The sequence below is a fragment of the Cylas formicarius genome, unplaced genomic scaffold, assembly GCF_029955315.1.
Source record: "Cylas formicarius isolate icCylForm1 unplaced genomic scaffold, icCylForm1.1 PGA_scaffold_7__23_contigs__length_41026272, whole genome shotgun sequence".
Classification (NCBI taxonomy): domain Eukaryota; kingdom Metazoa; phylum Arthropoda; class Insecta; order Coleoptera; family Brentidae; genus Cylas; species Cylas formicarius.
In genome coordinates, this window is record NW_026844352.1 from 24,184,826 (window position 1) to 24,205,341 (window position 20,516).

General features: G+C 31.5%; 1 protein-coding gene and 1 long non-coding RNA gene across 3 annotated transcripts; both read left to right on the plus strand.

Annotated features, from left to right (window-relative positions):
- Positions 1-5,365: 5,365 nt before the first annotated feature.
- On the plus strand, positions 5,366-6,009 carry LOC132704302 (uncharacterized). The gene is made up of 3 exons (XR_009619269.1): positions 5,366-5,554; positions 5,616-5,687; positions 5,894-6,009. It is a non-coding gene; the product is annotated as an uncharacterized LOC132704302 (long non-coding RNA).
- Positions 6,010-7,192: 1,183 nt separating this feature from the next.
- Positions 7,193-20,159, plus strand: LOC132704808 (uncharacterized). 2 transcript variants are annotated; one of them, XM_060675073.1, is made up of 12 exons: positions 7,193-7,265; positions 8,359-8,632; positions 10,385-10,739; positions 10,792-11,204; positions 14,311-14,577; positions 14,859-15,208; positions 15,266-15,470; positions 16,365-16,534; positions 17,030-17,258; positions 19,291-19,526; positions 19,588-19,752; positions 19,971-20,159. In XM_060675073.1, exons 2-12 carry the CDS (start codon positions 8,509-8,511, stop codon positions 20,148-20,150), a joined length of 2,694 nt encoding a protein of 897 aa, XP_060531056.1. In that variant the 5' UTR covers positions 7,193-7,265; positions 8,359-8,508; the 3' UTR covers positions 20,151-20,159. The 2 variants fall into 2 exon arrangements, with proteins under 2 accessions (XP_060531056.1, XP_060531057.1); XM_060675074.1 differs by lacking the exons at positions 7,193-7,265; positions 14,311-14,577.
- Positions 20,160-20,516: the final 357 nt, after the last annotated feature.

Here is a 20,516-nt window from a genome sequence, read left to right on the forward strand (position 1 = left end):
TTAACTAAAATTACGAAAGTGCTTGGGTGACCGTCTCAAAAGCAGACTTGAGTTCATAATCAAGAAAAAAAAAATAGATATGAAAGTAAACAAAAAACAAAACGTAGGGTTAATAGCCAAGTTTTTTTCGAAGTGCCATATAAAACAAACCATTATCAGTTATTTGACATATAGGCCACATCATATTTTTTTTAAAAATAGGACACCCTGTTTATTATATATGTGTTTAATAGAATATTTTATTCCGATTACAATGATGTAACATACTTTATATTTTATTCCACTCGTTTTTGACCAATCGGCAAAAATAGGAGATTTTTACAAAATTTCAAAGAGTGCTCTGACTGACAAATAAAAATATGTTTATGTTTAACATATTAGTAAAGTTGATGGTTGAATTATTGTCCAGGTCATTAATGTTAAAATGGTTTTTCGTGAATTTAACATCCATGAAAGTTAGCATGCTTCAAGTACACTTTCCGAATAATAAAAGTGCAAGAAAAATTGCAGAAAACGGTAACGTATTAAATGCTAAAGTCGTATGCCGGAATCATAATGTTTTAAATGAAGAAAATAAGGCAAACATATTACCAGATTCCACTCAATTTTGAAAGAATATAAATTTAACTTTCGCTAAAACCCCAAAACTAAGTGCAAAAGAATGTCATTTGTCAGTTTTCTTTGAATTTTTTAAACAGACAATGAGAATAATAATTTTTTGAAAAACATTTCATGGACTGATGAAAGTTCGTTCACTACAAGAAAGGGTTGTAATAGACAAAATACGCGATATTAAATATAAATAAAAATCCTGGGGTACCAATCAAGTAATGTTTGGTATGGTGTCATAGATGGGCAAATTTTGAGTCCGATATTTATAGATTAAAACTTAAATCGAAATCAAAAATATCAGCGCTGATTATAGGGCAGCAAGACGATTGCCTCTTCTCATAATGTTATGCCAGTTAAAAATTTTCATAACATGGAATATCTCAGGGGTCGGATAGAGAACGGCAACTAACCAAAACTATGGATTGCCAAGAGCCCCGACTTAACTTTAATGGTTTTTTTTGGGAAACATAAAAAATCACGTGCACAGAACTCCTTGTAATAATCAATCAGTTAAGAGACAATCCGGAAACGTTACTAAATTCAAGACATCATACAATGAGTGTATGAGAAATGTGTTCTGGAAAATGTTGGTCACATACAATATTTAGAATAGTTAGAGTTACTTTAGTGTATCTTGTCATTGTTAGTGTTTTTGTTCTACTTTAATTTGTAAATAATTATTGTTGTTGCAGTCAGTCACGACACTCTTTGAAATTATATAAAAATTTCCCATTTTTGCCAATTTCTCAAAAACTAGTGGACTAAAATATAAAGTCTGTTACATCATTGTAATCGGAATAAGATATTCTATTAAACACATATATAATATACAAGGTGTTCCATTTAAAACAATATTATGTAGGCTTATATGTCAGAAAATTGATAATGTTTTGTTTCAAACTTCACTTGGAAAAAAACTAACCCTATATTTTGTTTTTCGTTTTGTTTGCCTTGAAAAACAAAAAAGTTACAGCCAATTAAAATATTATCAAGATAAATTGAACACATGGTACGTAATTACTAAACTGACTTAAGTTTTCCAATTTGCTAGAAAGTTGCTTTTATTCCGAAAACCAATTGGTGTAAAAACCCTAAGACACTGAAAATATTTGGTGTCGATGTGACCAAATTTTCAGAAAATTACAAGTCCCGTTTTCCCAAAACGATAATTGTTCTATAAACTGTGAGACATCCTGTAAATGCTTCGCACATGTCGACAAATCCGATGCGAAATTCGTGTTCGTAATTAATATTAAGTTTGTTCGTACCGTAAGCGACTTTTACCTATTCAATTTTCTTCAAAAAACATTTCTTTTAAATATTGGAAAACTACTTTCCGGCAGGTTGACTCGCGTTTAAATAAACATTGTATTAACAAGTTTCTCAAATAAATTCGCTATTATTTCAATTCAATTTAAGATCCAACATTTTTTTTTTTTAATTTTAAGTTTGTAAAATAAAAATGGCTCACAACATAATGATTATGTTCATTAAATGGACTAAAATAATTATTTACATCATTTATATTGTAGTTTCTAAAGTCTGGTAATAATTATCTTAAATAAATATAAAAATTGTATTTTTCTTTAGTTTCTTAGTGGTAGATAACCGAGTCGTAACATTGAGCAATTAGTTTTGTTTGAATGAACCTTGGGACACTCATAGAGTTTAGAAAAATGGCGTCAGTTGGCAGGGTAGCCTATCAACAATTAACAATTCAAATAGAAAGGGGGGGCTCTTTCTGATTGAGAGAAACGAAACAATTAGTTATGACTAAATATCCGTATTTGAGTAATCTGTTTAGAAAAGATAAGTTATCATCTCTAACGAAATAATATTTCCAAAAGACTCTGGATTATCTATAAATTATTTTGCCTATTCGACGCGGTACAGAAATCAACATTTTAAGAAGATTGATGCTTTCAAAGTAAGTATAAGTATAAGTATAAGTTAGTCAAGTGGTTTGATACTTTTTATTGTCTTTGACCAACCTCAATGTGTACATATGATCAGTTGATCAGTTCTCAGGTCGTCTTTGTGTCGGTCCAGTATTTCTTTTTGTTTTTACTGTATAATAATTTCAATCTTGTTTTAATCTAAGAATTCAAATTGATGAAATCAAAAATGGCCAATAGACTATGAATAAAACCGCAAGATACTCTTTAAAATCTTATCGCACAAAGCAACGCGGGAATCAAAATCCGTCTGTTAAGACAAGACAAATAGTTGTTGTTGACGATAATTATGGCAGAAGAAAGTAGTCCTGAACTTCGAATAGAAGCTCTCCAACTTATTACGAGAATATACGGGCGATGCGAGAACGCGGATCCAGATGTCTGGAAGATATATGAAAATATGGTTTGTGTTGAATTCCGCGACACAGACTCTGAAACCAAGATTCACATGGTCAACTTTTGGGGAAAAGTAATCGATAATCTCAAAAATCAAGGTAAGTAACTGACACTTTTTAAAAATATGTTTGCTTCCCCGAATAGTTATAGAATAGAATAAATTAGTTCTTAAAAAACGGTCGACATCGACATCTAGTTATTCATATAGCAACATATCCATGAGGTATTTCCTTTTAATATATGCAGACATAATAAAATAATAATCTATTATTGGAACACCTCAACTAGCAAACATTTAAAATTTTGGAATTAAACTAATGTTCCTGGGGAATCCGGCGAAAATATTTTCAAGATGGCGGCATATTAAATGGAGCACCATATATTATTATTGCTTTTTAATATCCTATACCTAAATTTCACCATTTCTGAAATGTTTTGTCAAAAATAACGTTTGCAAACCAAACAATATATAATTTGGTTAGTAATTTTGATTATTAATATACAGTTTGTTGAAAAAAATAAAAATTAACATGAAATTAAAAACTGGCGCAAAACATTTTCTTGCAAATGGAAACCACTTATTTTTATAATCCTATCTGATTCGAATGTTCAGACAGAACATTGTCACAGATATTGTCAGTTGTGCATATAATCGTCGTTTTATATCATTTTTATTTTACACTGTTTTCCATTTTTTTTGAGTCCGCTTTGATCGAATCCAAAGTTTTTGAGATTTTTTATAATCTTCTTAACTGACTTAACTTCTTCATAAGGCGATGGTTTTTGTTTTCGCGGATGTTCTTTTAATTATTTAAGCGCCTCATTCTTCACGGTCGTCCGAAGGATGGCGATCAGTGCAGAGAGTGCTCTGCATTATTGCTGACAACTGACAACTTCCTGTGTTTGTTGTCAGTTGCCGTAAAAAAAATAACGACTGCATGATTCGATGATGCATACGCACCATAGAGCGGTAAAGAAACGGGTAAATAGGTAATATTCATCAATACTCATATAAAACAATTGTAACTATAGTAACTATATACTATACTACATATTTAATAATTTTCGTATAGTTTTAGCTAAAAAATATTTATTAACCTGCACTTTGCGTCATTTTCTTTCTAAATTCCGATATCCACACACTCAACTTATTTTTGCCAGAAGATTTAATGAGATTTGGACATATTTTGAGAAATGACTACCGTACAAATGCCCCATTAAAACTTATTGACGATCGGTCAACGGTCATTTTCAAATCATTAATCATTTATAAATACAAATACACGGTCATAACTGTAATAATGCTATTAACCTTTTTTTCTGCTATTGTCATTTTTGGACCAACAAATCAAACCGGTCCCGGATAGTATTAAGGAAAATATATGAATACATTCGGTTATATTACTGGCTGTAGAATTGTACTTATATAATTCATATTAAACAGAATTAGTACTTAGAATAGTTTGAATCTGTGCATACGATATTACCACATTCCCTGCAATTGCTCTCTGGTATTAATTCACACCTTTTAATTACTTAATCTAATGGTTACATTACCAGATTTTTTCTAGTCTACGAAGTAAGTTTTATCATAAAATTTGGTTCTTTAAACTTCAAATAGTATCGTTGAAATGAAGGTCATGCTGAGTAAGGACTTTTTGCGATACCTCTTTTTTGCTCTTGATTGTTGCTACTCTTTTAGCTAAAGTGTTGTGATGCAGATAACTTTTGCATTAAAAAATATAAATTATTAGCGATGACGATGACTGATGTCTTTTCAAACAGTATTTAAAAAATTAAATATGTATTGCAATTGCCCGATAATAAAGTCCTAAATAAATGTTACCTTGAAATACTCGTAAAAGGATTCTCTTGCAGCACATATTCAAATGACGTTTGCTTTTCGGTCTAACAAATAATAACTGTAACACCACTGTAATGGCAAAGCGCGAATGATTTTCAAATTTGGAACGTGTAGACACTATTAAAATAAAGATAACACGCCGTACGGTAACGCGTGTAAAATTGGCTTTTTATTGGTTTATTGAGGCTAAAGGGCCTTCCATTTATGATAGGCCAGGCAACTGATGACCATTTATCATGTGCTGGACTATACAATTAACATCTTGGACCACTTCGCCCATAGCGATTCGATCGTGTGTATCCCAAAATTTCTTTGCAGAAACAATAACTTCCCAAATCATTCTTATAAATATATGATAAAAATATAGAAATCCGTATTTTAGGGTATCCTTTTCATGTGATTGTTTAAAGCAATTTGACACTAATTGATACCTGACATTTGCTAGTTATCAATTGGACGCTTCAGCAAGTCTTTTTTTAGCCATACGTCCATTCCTTTTATTGCCAAAAAATATTTACAGGTTTGGCGCATGGAGAAAAGAAAAATAATAACCATCGGCCAAGCTGAGGTGAGCAGACGACTTTCAACGGCATTAGACGAAGCAAACTGTACGGGTTGCTTTGCAGTTTTACTCAATATACTCAATAGCAAATGCTGTTCGGAAGCTGTAGTCCACAAAGTGTTAACACTATTGGGTGATCTCCGTCAGATTTTGAACAAATACAAGGTAATTTCGCGCAATAAAACAATTGGCAATATCTGACATTTTATTTATTCGTTGTTTTTAGATCATCCGCGGACTGCTACATGGTGACTTTCAACGTTCGAAGACGGAATAGCTGAAATCGTTGCACAGTGCAGTTAGTTCCATTAATTATAAAATTACAAACGAACAAATAATATCATTTGTTTGGTTTGATAAAAAAAACAAATAAACAAGATTTTTAATTTTGGCGCCAAATTTTAATAGTCGTCTATTGATTTAATTCGTTTTGATAAATACTTTTTAGTGCGTAAGATATGACGAAGGTCCTTGATACTAATAAATACTTCATCTTTGTTACAGGCCCGTTCACAACTTTCATGTCAGGAAAGCAGGTCAATCAGCGAGACAAAATTTCCTACACGCGCAGAAGTTTTAAAATTTGTTTTTGGAGAAATACCAAATCGAACTTACAAAAGTTATCTGGCGAATTAATTCGAAGAGTTGTTGAATGCTATTTTAAGTGATGTCTGTGATAAATAGAAACTATGTTTTTTCCTATAAGTGCCTTATTTTTTCTAAACATTCGGAGGTAGAAATGAAGGATACTGAACGCTTGTAATAAAATTAAGGTTTGTAGCTGCAGTTAGAAATACATATCTTAGATTAGATTTGAATGTTTTAGTTAATATTCAAAACTGCTAGGTATCCCGAAAATATTCCAAAAGATGGAGACATTGTTTGGTTTTTATTTATTTAACTGATATTATAGGTTTGGAAGGAGATATCGAAAGGCGTGTTAGACCCTTATTTGGATATATTTTGGTTGCGATAAAAGTGATGGCGTTGCATTTAATTTTTTTGAGCAAATAAATTTGAGAAGTTATCTAAAGTTATTCAAATTTCTGAAATTGTTCGAACTCCACTTTCCCTTAAGCGATAGAGCAAAAATCATTTAACAAAAAAGAATGCAATTCATTCCTTCCTTATAACGGTGTCGATTTCAGCTACCTGTAATATAAGATTAAGAATTTTTTTTAAAATTTTAAGTTTGTAGAGAAAGTACACTTAATAAAAATTGCTCAACCTTAATGATCTGTTTAGGTTGATATAAAATAAACAAAAAAACTACTTAATAATAAATTGGCCAAAAGCATTGCTTCAAAAAGACACCGTATTACATTTATCATTTAAAATTATTATAATTTTGTAAGTCTCATAATATTATATTGAGTAAATATCAAAATTGTATTTTTATTAATTATTTGGTAATAGTAAACTCGTTACAACAAGCAATTATTTTTTTTTAGGTTAATAAATGATAATGTATTAATTTTACTTCACACATCCATACTCTTTAAAAAAATAGGGTCAAAGGGGTTTATTGTTAAGTGAGGAATAGGAATAGTAATGCTTACATTCAATTTCAAAAAATACCTGCTTATATTATATGTCCAATTTTGTACATTTTAAGTCATTGGTGTATATCTTTTTTGCATTTAATTAATAAATTCACCGAATCCAAGTTTGTTTTCATGTGATGTCAAAATCGACCGAGTAAATATCCGCATTTAACTCATCTGTTTAAAAAAAGATAAGTTATCACCTTTATCTATATCTAATGAGATAATATTGGAATAAGACATCTGGAATACCTATGAAATCTGTTGCCAGTTTCAGTCCATATTCAACGTGAAACACAATTCTACTCTTTACTAAGATTGGTGATGTCGAGGTAAGTATATTTATATGAAATAAAACAATCACTTACAAAAATGTTGCAATTAGCCGCAGGTAAGCAATTTGATACAGTTATCAATTTGTAACGAGAAGTCAATAAAAATAAGAAACGAACGACTTAATGCGAAGTCATTTCTCCATTATCGATTTTTCACATTATTTTGTGAAAAGTTTGATTTTATTTTAAGCATTTTGTATGAGACCAATCAAAGAATCAGTAAAAATGCGGTGTGTGTTTATGTGCAATTGAAAGTTATTTAAATTATTTATCGAATGCTTCAATTTACATTGAATTATTGTATCATAGATAGCATGAAATTAGGCACTTACAGGTTCTTAAAGTTTTACTTCTGAGATTTGTGATTTCTGTTATTTTTAAAATTACTTTCATATTATTCGGGTTTTCTTAAAAGTGTTAAAAGTAACAATGTTGTATTTTTTTAAATAGACCCTTTTTATAGCATTTTTACATTCTACGATCAAAATAAATGTGTGTTTCAATAATATATCTTAAGGTCTTTTAAATAATGTGAGGATTTGGTTGGTGAGCTTTATCAAAACCTAGTCTAATTTTAATTTCTCAAATACAAAAGAAGTATTTAAATTATGTAACAGAAACTTACAATAGACCCTATTTGGATGACCAAACTTTAAATGGCTTTACCTTGATTAATTTAAATGGAATTTCATATTTTTTAAATTGCGAGAGATTGTTTTTTTCAATTGCCTACCTAGTTCTTCGGTTTTTCGCAGATTACGCGAATTAAAAAGTACGTTCAATGGTAAATTTAAAAATAGGACCCACCACTTAATCAAGTTATGGCCGGTTAATGTAGATTAGAATACATCGTCACCCTATACAAGGTGGAAAGCCTTTTATGACTCAGATATATAATATGGTCTATGGTAATACTTTTCTGTAGATAACACTTTTGAAACAACGTGTATATAATAGAGGTAATTTTAAAAAGTACGCATAATAGGACTTTTCTAAAAGGTATTTTCTCCACAATATTCCGTGTCTTATAGCGTAAATAATCCTATATTCAATAAAAATCTTAGATTATGAAAAATTCAATTTATTACAGCTAGAATGACTTTGCGCGTGCGCGGAGATTAGAGAGGGTGCGAAACAGCGTGGTCAACTTTCACAGCCAGTCAGAAAATTTGACAGACTTGTTGCTTTAAAAATTTAATAAATCAATTTTAGTTCAAAAAATAACTTTTAGGTAACGGCAATGGATCCAAACCTTATCGGAAACAAAATATTAGAGGTGTTCCAAATATTTTTGGATCCAGATTTTAATGTGTCTGGGAAATGTGATACTCTAGAGAAATTTTTCGCTCTCTTAACTAATCGTGGTAAGAATGTGTTCGTGTTCTTCATACCAAAATTGGATTATTATACAAAGTGTCCCAGTAAGTGGTGGTGCTAAAAATTTGAAAAAATTAAATAAAAATAAATCGCATAAGAGAAAATACTATATACTAAATTATGTTCAAGTTTTTGGAAGGCCACCAGAAACACTTCTAATGTTTAAAGTTAAAGAAAGTACTGTTTTAAGGGTGAGACAAATTCAAGTTGCATTCTGTGTAACATTTTCCAATTTGTTGTCCTTTTGTTAAGACCAATTATCCCGAATTTACTAAATAAAACACTAATTTGATATTTAATTTATTTAATTCATTAATTATTAATGAAAAAACTATTTTATTTTTAGGTTTAGTCGACTAATCAAAACTCGCAATTTGTGGAGGACTAACCAAATTTGTTATTGAATATTTAAGTAGTAAAGTGTGTATGGAAATAGTCAGTATTGTTCTTAGTTTAACCCAAACTGTTAATGCACTATACACTAATAAACTTAATTTAAATAAAACGGTAGGCAATCAAATAAAATCACATAAAACTAAAATTTGTTTTCATGGCACTTTTGATATTTAGAAATGAATTATTTCTGTCAAAACATGTTTAATTTATTTTTTAAATGCTTTTCTACATTTTAGTTAGTCCACAAATTGGTGTGTCGCAATTGATTAGTGATCGAGTGTAATTTTTAATTGGTGCCCTTGGTAAATATTGTCAAGAGAGTAATAAAGATAATGAATAAGATTTTATTTTTCTTTTAAATATCATCTGGGCATTCTAAATAATAAATTAGCGTTTTATTTGGTAAAGTCACCCCGACTTTGACGTAATAGTAACCCATTAAGTGAAAATTTTTCCCAAAATTCAACTTTATTGAGAGTTAAGTTCTTTTATTAATATTTTACCACATGTGCTCAAATTTACAATTCAAAGCAAAAAAAACATTTATGATGTTTCTGTAATATAGGGTTTAGTTTTTTACACATTTTCGCTTTATGTCCTAGAGGACATGATTGAAAAATTACCGTCTTTAGATCTTTTTTCTATTGTGTTGCTACCGCAGCTTCAAAAACGGTTCTTCGAAGTTTTTTGCGTTTTCTTTTTACATATTATCTATTTAATCTTTTTTTTTCTTTTTTTAAGTAAAGTCTTTATTAATGGTTTCTGGGTGCATATATGTTAATGATTTTTTGTTTCAATTCTTGTTATTTAATTTAAGAATTGCTTTGGTTTCGGGATATAATTTAAATATTGCTGAAATATTACTCGCTTATAAAGATGCCTTGATTATGTGATAATAACTCAATTGTACTTTGTTCCGTTCTGTACTTTATTTTCCGTCCTTTACTTCTGGGAGACCTTTCCTATTTTCCATTTTTACGACAAATATATTGAGATGCGTTTTTTACTGGATTATTTATTTAAAAAAAATATCGAACACCCCTTAGCACTTTCGTTGTAGAGATAGAGCAAACATCACACAAAAATCACTTGATTTGGTCTCAGCTTTAAAATAGTCCTTAAACCATGATCCCTGAGAAATGTTAAAAACATTCTAAACTGAAGATAACAATTACGCCCTCTGGTGGCTCACTTAGAAACTCGAACATAATTTCCAACAGTTTCTCTTTTCCGATTTTTTGAACTGTCCGTTTCCGTAACACCGTGCCTCGCTGCCCTGGGACATCCCGTATATAATTTTGCAATTTCCGATCGGTGACAACTATAAAATATTACTATTTTAGAGTACGAAATTGAACACAACTTTAGCTTCTACGCAGAATGGTTAAGTGAAATGGTTGATATATGGAAAATTGAATACAAAATTCTTAAAACAGAGCTGGTGGTGTTTGTAACGAAACTGGCTGCCTTTGTAGCAAGGAATCACAAGTCGTTTTTACGAAAAAGAAGGGTATTAATTCGTATTCTAGAAACAGCGAGGTCGGCATCTAACGAGTTATCGGTAAAACATGCCTATCTGGATCTAATTGGAGCTATATCTGAAGATGCTGTCGTATTGAAATGGTCGGTGACTCAGTCCTATTGGGTGCACGTTTTAGATATGGTAGACGAGAAAAATGAGAATTTTAATGACAAACTGTAAGTCTGTTTGCTATTGTCGCCTACTTTTTCCGTTGATTTGCCATTTTAGTTGCCAAACTGTTACAAGCTTGTTGGAAACAGCAGCTAAATTTGACGACAAGATCTGCAAAAAAAATTTAAAAGCTATTTTGGATTCAGTTTTTGATGTCAACGACATCACTTCTATGGAAAAACATGACAAGTATTTATCGAATATCAACTTCGTTGTCGCAATCACAGAGAGGTTGTTTGAAAACTTCATTGAAGACGTGCTTGGGATTTTCTTAGATCTTCAAGTAATAGCAGCCTGTGAAAATATTTTGAAGCTAAAGGAACCACCATTTTTTCTTCAGCTAAATCGCATGATTGTTATGCTCTGCCTATTTAAAATGACAAAGGCGTTCGAAGGAATCAAAGCAATTTCAGAAGATCCGTTAAGTCTAAGCGGCATTTTTAAAATTGTGGAACGATATATGTGGTCGGGTAAGGTCTTTCATAAATAATCTCATTTTTGATGTTTACTTAGCTTTTAAATTTGTTCATATATTATCTCCAATTAGATTAAAAATATTACTTTTGCTTCTAATTTTTTAAAGCTTTTTATACAGCTACAGATCAACAAAATGGTACGAATATATCAAAACAAATGCGAAAAACTTAAGGGGATGATTCCTTGTTTTAATTAAATGGAAGTTTGTTATATAAACATTCTTTCAACACTTACTTGTGTTTTAGTTAAACAATTACATTGTTCAAAATAAAATGTTTTGAATTAGTTCCAAACTAACTTATTAATTTTATTTTCAACATGCAATACTTTATATCTATTTTTTTTATTGGAAACACTTTAAAGTTTATGAAAAAACTGTAGGAGAAAAAAAGTTCCTAACAAACCTGCAGAAAGTTTGTTTTTGTTGCTTCCTTAATATTCGTTTTTAAGGTAACAAATAAAAACTTCATTTGTTTCCCATATTTGTAGGCCATATCTACCTATTTTAAGGCGGAAGGAAGGAAGTTTTACGCATGAGTTTTGAAACGTCGTGTGGGATTGGGTGGCATTTTTCATAACGATAGAAAAGATGAAAATGCAAATAAACGCAAAAAAAAACATGCAACGACTAGTGGTAATTTTGCCCGATAGGATAACTACATTACATGACAGAATAAGTAATTTTAAACACGAAACAATAATTTCACAGAAAAAACATTAATCGCGAACGTCAGTATAATGCGTTCCACGACAAAATGACTATCGAATAACCACTTTTGAAAAATAACCATAATTGAAAAAAATGAACGTCAAAATAAAATATCCAATGACGAAAAATTACTTTTTACAATCTTAAACAACTGCACAAGTATTAACATTTCATGATACATCATAAATCATTGCGCAAACAAAACTAAAAGCACCATTGGGATTAATTTTGTACAGTCTTTCAGTCAAAAATAAAAATATACTACATGTATCTAAAATAAACATAAACCATTTTAACTCGGGTAACAAGAACGCTAAATAGAACCCCGGCACCTATTGCACTATATAAGCCTTTGTAATTTGTAATTGTAATTGGGAACTTCAATATACTTAAGTCTATTTTTTTGCCTAAAACGTCTTTACAAACATAATCATTCCAATGGGTATAGCGTTCGAATTCTCTGTAAACCTGCCAAATGTTTTAAATTTTGCATACATCGTGAAAACTGTTGAGTAGAAATCTCATTTGGCTGTAAATTATTTTGTTCCTCATCTTTCAAAACCTATTTGTTTAAATTGTGCCAATTGTTAGAAAATCGTAGCACAAAGGGCGTTTAGTACACAAGAGGCATTTTAGCTTTACTAAATTTTCTGACGTGCAAGTAACTCCGAAGTGAAATCATTAATAATCAGTATTAACCGGTATCTTTAGCAGGCCTACGAAGGCACCGTTCGTCGAAAATCGAGATCAATAGCTGGTTAGATGCTAGTCTTTCTGTGGTTATTTGTTTTGTTTATCTGTCTTGCAAGTTATTTCACCGGTAATTGGTTTTTATCTGTAGTCGACGATCTGTCGTGTTATTATTTTCATTTCATTTTCATTAACACATTTCTTGATTTGTCAAAGAAACTTCCACATTCTACTGTAATACTTTTTACAAAACTTCGGGATTCCTCCTGCTGCGGTTTTTTCTCTGCTAACGAGTCACAAACATATAGTTTTTTTAACTCATTGCTGTTAAAAGTTCCCAAAAACTCACTTTTTTAAAACTCTTTCAAATAATTTGTAGCCATCTAATTTTTGCAATTTTGTATTATTTGACCCTGGAACTCTATATAGAAGAATGTTAGGTATAAGACAATTCTTGAACCCTTCTTCAAAAAGTTCTGCCATTGTATCTGCGTGCTAGTTGACGCATGTGTCTAATATTTTTTGATAATTAAACCACAAAGCATTTTCCCTACAATAAGCGAAGCTACTTTTCGGAAAAGTGCCATGAGCCGCAAACCATGTTTCATCAGGGCATATGATTCTCAGAACAATATTTTCTTATGCATGTTGATCTTCGTACCACCATCTTTGCAACCACTATGGCTCCATAATGTCTTTCCTCTTTTCTCTTTCTCTTTTCATGCTAGTAATTCCATAGCTTTAGACTTCGTAGTTAAGGTACCACAAGCCCATGTTGCCTTGGTTAAAATGTTTGCTGGAACACACATCTTTCATTTCCTTCTTGATTTAGTGGGATTCGATTCTATTCTTTTACACAATTTATTTGCTACAGCACTAGCATTAAATCCTCCAACAAGTAAAGAATTAAAAACAGTGTTTCTAGTTTGCTTGATATCGAGAGATAAATTGTTTTTCTTTACTTAGTACTCCGCCTCAAGCAGTAGTAAAGTCTTCCCGCGAACGAAGCACAACTATTTTTCTACAATTGATATTTGAAAAAACAACAACTCAATATTACTGTTCTCTTTCCGTGAGAAATGAAGACTAAACTTTTAAAAATAAAATACCCTCAACACATTTCGACTTATTATTTGTAGCACATGTAGCACTCTTTTTGATTGTAGTCATTTAGGCTAAGACACTTTTGATACCCTCTATACGATTTTGTTACCAAATTTCCGGTTCAGGTATGCCAAGTTCAGAAATGCAATTCATTAAAATTAAAAATTGATAAATAAATGTTGATATTTTTGGGATTGTACGTAAAAAAAAAACTTGTACATGCAGGGTGTCCAGGAAAATGTGTTCAATCTCTGAAATTCAGATAGAAGATGAAAAAATACCCTAAAGAATTCATTTATTTCTCTACAACCTCTAAATTTCACTGATGAAAATTGTCTTCATCTTGAACCACATTTGGCTGCACATAATGTAATAAAAATAAAATAAAATTGTAACCTATATTTAGCTTGTTTAGTTTAACAGGGATGTACTAGGTTGTACACCTAAACGCATAATTTTTGCAAGTTAATTTATATTTAAAATAAACAATATTTTAAAATGAAGTGACGGTAATGAGGTTACATTTATTTTTTGAGACCTTATAATAAAAGTTCCAAAATTTTAGATACATATGTACGTAAGTAACAATTTTTTAGAAAATATCCCGGAACTTCTAGAGTTCGCGTACTACGCAACACTGTACTGGAAAAAAATTTCGGAAAAATTGCCAACACACTTCATGAAGGGCCAACCGTTCATGCCAGATCGGGAGTTGGTTCGATTGCAACTAATGCCGATAGCAACTACAGCGATTAAATTTATGAATCAACAAGAACTTAATCACATGACAGAGACCGATATCGTGAGAATGAGTTATTATCTAAAGATCTATGGGCCTTCTAGCGTCAAATTCTCGCTACTAGGTAAGCCCTATACAGCGAAATCAAAGATTTAAACAAAACATTGTAAGCTGATTCCAATTCTTTTACCAAAACTGTTATTGGATTATTTTTACGCACTTTAGTAAATATTCATGTGAATTTGTTTCAATCATTTTATATACTTATTTTACCACTTGACCTACGCATAGCTAAAATGAAAAACAGGAGGGCAGAAAAAGCAATTTGCGTTAGTTTTCCAATTTGCTGAAATATTAGATGTAAATACGCAATTTATTTTAGTAGATGTTTTGTTTATATTTCAGGTCCTCCATTAAGAAAACTGTACAAGAAAATGCCCGTGTTTGCTACGTATGAAGCTCTTGCTATCGAAATCGTTATTAAATCAATAGCTATGTATACCCAAGAAGATGCCATTCAAGTGCTGCACGTATTAATTTATGCTTTGGACGATTATGTCAATTACTTTAAGCAAAAAGAAATAAATCTACATCATACCAGTGTCGCCGAGCGATATTTCTTGTCGACACTCTTTCAAGGGATTTTTGAAATGCTGAGAAGTTTCGAACTGTCTTGGAAAGAGTGCTTACCTATCATTAACATTGTTGCGTTGACATTGCGTATTCTTACAAATGATAATTGGATATCTCCAAAGGTAAAACAAAACTTTCCTATATAACGACAATTATTATTTGGGTCATTTTCATCACAGATAACCAAATGGGGTCTGAATGTACTTGCAATGGCGATTTCTAAAAAAATGGAGCCCAACATGATCCTTTTGAGGGATACAGCTACGGATCTGTATAATGTTGATATTCAATCTTTCTTGCAATTTAAATGTCTCGATAACGACCTTGAAATCAGGCGGGCGGTATTAGCGGTCCTCAATGCCATATCTCGGAAAGCTATCGCAGGTAATAAATTAGTGTTGCTAAATTGAAAGATCGTTTCCGCAATTTTTGATTACGTCAGTTGATTGTTCCCGATGTTTTGCCGATTTTGTCAAAATTGCGTATAGTATAGTATGCAACACGTTCGGTAAACTTTTTAACCCACTCGTTTATTAAACACTCGCTCCGCTCGTGTCAAATAAACTCATGAGTCAAATATCTATAAAATACCTAATTACCCACTGATCTAGAAGGCAGGAAGCGCCACTTTACCACGTCAGTTTCGTTTCCGGGATTTTACCGCACGGATTTGGGAGCAATCGGATGTTTTCGAAGATATTTCTCACGCTTTGAATTTTGACGTTTGTCAATTCTGACAGTGAATGTATTCGTGTTGCTTTGCGAAAATGTATCCAAAAACTAACGGTCGTAGAAAAAGTATAGTATGCAACACGTTCGGTAAACTTTTTAAGTCACTTGTTTTTTTGAACAATCGCTCCGCTGCGCTCCGCTCGTGTCAAATAAACTGGTGAGTCAAATGCCGTTTGCCGCACTTTTGTGCATAATATACTATTTCAGTGTTGATTTACTTATAATGCTGTAAAGCTATCTTCAATAAAAACGGTTATTCATAAATACGTACCAGATTATAGCTACAGTGCAAATAGTTTAATTTTTTGTTGCATGATTATGACCTGTTTAAATAGTCAGTCATATTTTGTTCTCACTTAACTGTATTTTGCTTTTACATGTTTTGCTTGATGGTTTCGTCTAACATATGACTAGATAGAGTAGCATTGTGCTAAATCTCACCATCTACTTATCTATTATTTTGTAATAATGTTTGATGAAATTTAGCTGCTCTATCTTTGTTCGGTCAGTGCACATGATATTCATATAATTCTATTAAATTTTAAGACTTTCCTGCTTTAGAAGAGATTTTGAGACACAAGCCTTTGGTTGATTTGATAGTCAAAATTGCGTCGGAGGATCCAGTACTCACCGTGAGAGAGGAAGCGACAAGATGTATTCAGAATCTGCTCCAGGTGCCGAATGCTGCAGAATACTTTAGGATTACAGATCTTATTGTAAATATGCCTTTTACCTTAATTACATTTTAAATTATAGAAAATGTTGTTGGTTTACGAATTATTTGCATAATATCAAGTCACTGTCAAGTGGTTAGATACTTTTTATTGTCTTTGACCAACCTCAATGTGTACATATAATCAGCCCTCGTTCCGTGTTTGTGTCTTTTTTTGTTGTTTTCATTTTATAATTATTACAATCTTATTTTAATCTATGAATTCAATACGATTAAATCAAAAATCTCCTCACACAAAGCAATGCGGAAATCGAATCAAAATCGGTCTGTTAAAATAAGTTCAAATAGTTTCAATTATACCGGTTGACGCAAAAAATAGTTAGTGAATTTTACATTTATGGAGGGTGTCGCAGTGACGGGAACGACGTGTTACGGAAAAGGACGATACTAGAAATTTGAAAAAATGTATATGCTTTAAATTTTTTGAACATGTGAGTAATTTTACGCCGTCGCTGTATATTATAATGACTTTTTTAAGGATACGATGTTGCCGATAATTATGGTAGAAGAAAGTAATCCTGAAATTCGAATAGAAGCTCTCCAACTTATTACGATAATATACGGGGGATGCGAGAACCCGGATCCGGATATCTGGAAGATATATGAAAATATGGTTTGTGCTGGATTCCGTGATACAGACTCTGAAACCAAAATTCACATGGTCAACTTTTGGGGAAAAGTACTCGATAAACAGCTCACAAATCAAGGTAAACAACTGTCAGTTTTTAATAATATATTTGCTTTCCCGAATAGTTATAGAATAGAACAAATTAGTTCTTAAAAAAAAAAGAGGTATTTCTTTTTAATATTTGCAAAAATAATGAAATAATAATCTGCGGGCAACTGCCTGATTCGATGATGCATACGCACCATGGCGCAGTAAAGAAAGGTTAAATGGGTAATATTGATATAATACAATTGGCGAAAAAGAGATAATTTATGATATAATAGTATATGATATACTATATTATATTTATGATATAATACTATATGAAATAACTATATACTAATATATATAATATGTAATGGTTTTGGTATAGTTTTAGCTAAAAATATTTATTAAGTGAGAAACTTTGTTTCATATTTCTATTTTATATAGGTATTAGATAATATTTTACTACGGTAAATATTATAATATTTTACCGCAGTAAAATATTATCTAATGCTCCTCAGATGGCGGCTGTATATAGAGGTAGGAATGATGTTCCGCGCATGCCTATCTATATCTATCTAATTAAAGGGCTATATCTGAAAAACAATGTATACTCCGAATATGCAACCTAATACAAGTCCTAATTTTTAATTTCCAGTTTCCAAAGTCGAAATTACTATACTATACTTGATAAGTCAATTTTTTGAACTTCAAACGTCATTTTTGATATAAAATGCTAAAAATCTCAGTTATAGTAAAATTTAGGTCAGGGAAATCCAATAAAATAATAATACATAGGGCGTTCCCATAAAAATAAGAAAATTGACACCCACTTCTGGTATCTCCGGATGTGCCACCATTTTGAAATTATTTTGGCCAGATTGCAACCGCAATATTAAATTAATTCCAAATTTTCAAATTTTTGCTACTTACAGTTTTTTTATAATAGATCGACCAAGATCCCGGTGGGTCACTGTGTATAAAAAGTCAGTTCTGACGTGAAGAAATTTAAAATATATTTGTTAACGTTTGATTCTTACTTTTAAGTTAATTTCCATGATAATTTTCGTTGAATTTTACTGGTCCATAATTGAGAACTTTTTGTTTGGATGTGTGATGAAAATCAACGCATTTATGTCTGTAATAATGCTATTAACGTTTTTATTTGCTACTGTCATTTTTGGGTCAATAAATCAAAACGGAAATTGAAACACAAAATATATGAACATATTCGGTTGTATTACGTAGTGCAGAATTGTAATTTTACAAACAATAAATTCAAACTCAGTTTTAATTACTTAATCTAACCTCGTCTACGAAGTCAACTAGTATCGTTGAAACAAAGGTTGTGCTGAGTGAGGAACTTTTGCAATACCTCTTTTTTGTTCTCGGTTGTTGCTACTTTTTTAGCTAAAGTCCTGTGATGATTATTAGCGGAATATTATAGCAAACAATGATTAATGTCTTTTCAAACAGTTTTTTTTAATTAATTACGTAGTGAAATTGTCCGATAATAAAGATAAACATATAAGTCATATGTATATGTTACATCATATACTTGTAAAACGTTCTCTTAACAGCACATAATGAAATGGCAGTTGCTTTTCGGTCTATAGATAACAAATAATGACTGCAACACCACTATAATGGCAAAGTGGAAATGATTTTCAAATTTCGAAGGTATAGACACTATTAAAATAAAAATAACACCCTGTACTGTAACAGTAAAATGGGCTTTTTATTGATTTATTGAGGGAAAAGGGCCTTCCGTTTATGATAGGCCAGACAATTCATGACCATTTATCGTGTGCTGGACTATACAATTAACATCTTGAACCACCTCGCCTATAGCGATTCTATTTGTATCCAAACATTTCTTTGCAGGAACAATAATTTCCCAAATCATTTTTATAAACATATCAAATAAATGTAGAAATCCGTAGTTTAGGGCATCTATTTCATGTGCTAGTTTAAACAACCAATTTGACACTAATACCTGATACTGACATTTGCTAATTAGCAATTGGCTGTTTCAGTTTTTTTTTAACCATACGTCCATTTCTTTTATTGCCAAGAAATATTTACAGGTTTGGAGCATGGAGAATTTCCATCGGCCATTTTTTCGAAAGAGAAAAGAAAAATAATAACCATCGACCAAGCCGAGGTGAGCAGAAGACTTTTAACGGCATTAGACGAGGCAAACTGTACGGGTTGCTTTGCAGTTCTATTCAACATACTCAACAGCAAATGCTGTTCGGAAGCTGTAGTCAACAAAGTGTTAACACTATTGAATGATCTCCGTCAGCTTTTGAACAAATACAAGGCAATTTCGCACAATAAAACAAGTTTCAATATCTGACATTTTATTTACTTGTGGTTTTTAGATTTCGCCAGATGCAGTAGATGGTTATCAGTACCTCGACTCGCCAATTTTGTTTTCATCCCAACATCATCCAGGGACTCCTACATGGTGTCTTTCAACGTTCGAAGACGGAATAGAACTGGACAGTATATTGGACGACGTCGAGCTGAAATCGTTGCACAGTCCAGTTGGTTCCATTAATTATAAAATTACAAAAAAGCAAATAATATCGTTTGTTTGTTTTGATAAAAAAAAACAACTAAGCAAGCTTTTTAATTTTGGCGGCAAATTTTAATAGATTTAATTCGTTCTTAAATTATAGGTAGTCGTTTTGATAATTATTTTTTATTGCGGAAGATATGAAGTAGGTACTGAATACTAGTAAATACTTCATCTTTGTTACAGGCCCGTTCACAACTTTCATGCCACGAAAGCAGGTCAATCAGCGAGACAAAATTTCCTACAAGCGCAGAAGTTTTAAAATTTGTTTTTGAAGAACTACCAAATAGAACTTACAAAAGTTACCTGACGAATGAATTCGAAGAGCTTTTGGATGCTATTTTAACTGCTGTCTGTGATAAATAGAAACTATGTTTTTTCCGATATGTGCTATATTTTTTCTAAACATTCGGATACTAGGTTTTACGGGTAGATATGTAGAATACCGAACGCGTGTAATAATGTTTGAAAAAAAAAAGATCTCTGGCTGCAAAAAGGAACACATATCTAAAAATTAGACCTGATTGATTTGGTTAGTATTTAACAATGGTAGGTATCCGGAAAATAATCCCAAAGATAGTGACATTGTTTTGTTTTTATTTCTTTTACTGATATTATAGGCTAGGAATGAGATATCGAAGTGTGGTTACCACTACCGTGTTAGACCCTTATTTGTATATCTTTTGTTGCAATAATAGCGCTACATTTATTTTTTCGCAAACACAAGCAATC

What these genes read in the sequence shown, in the direction of transcription:
- LOC132704808 (XM_060675073.1), top strand. Translation starts at nt 8,509, where the DNA reads ATGGATCCAAACCTTATCGGAAACAAAATATTAGAGGTGTTCCAAATA. An exon ending in GGAACGATATATGTGGTCGG is followed by an intron (nt 11,205 to 14,310) that starts GTAAGGTCTTTC and finishes ACAATTTTTTAG; the next exon opens with AAAATATCCCGGAACTTCTA. An exon ending in TTAGGATTACAGATCTTATT is followed by an intron (nt 16,535 to 17,029) that starts GTAAATATGCCT and finishes GACTTTTTTAAG; the next exon opens with GATACGATGTTGCCGATAAT.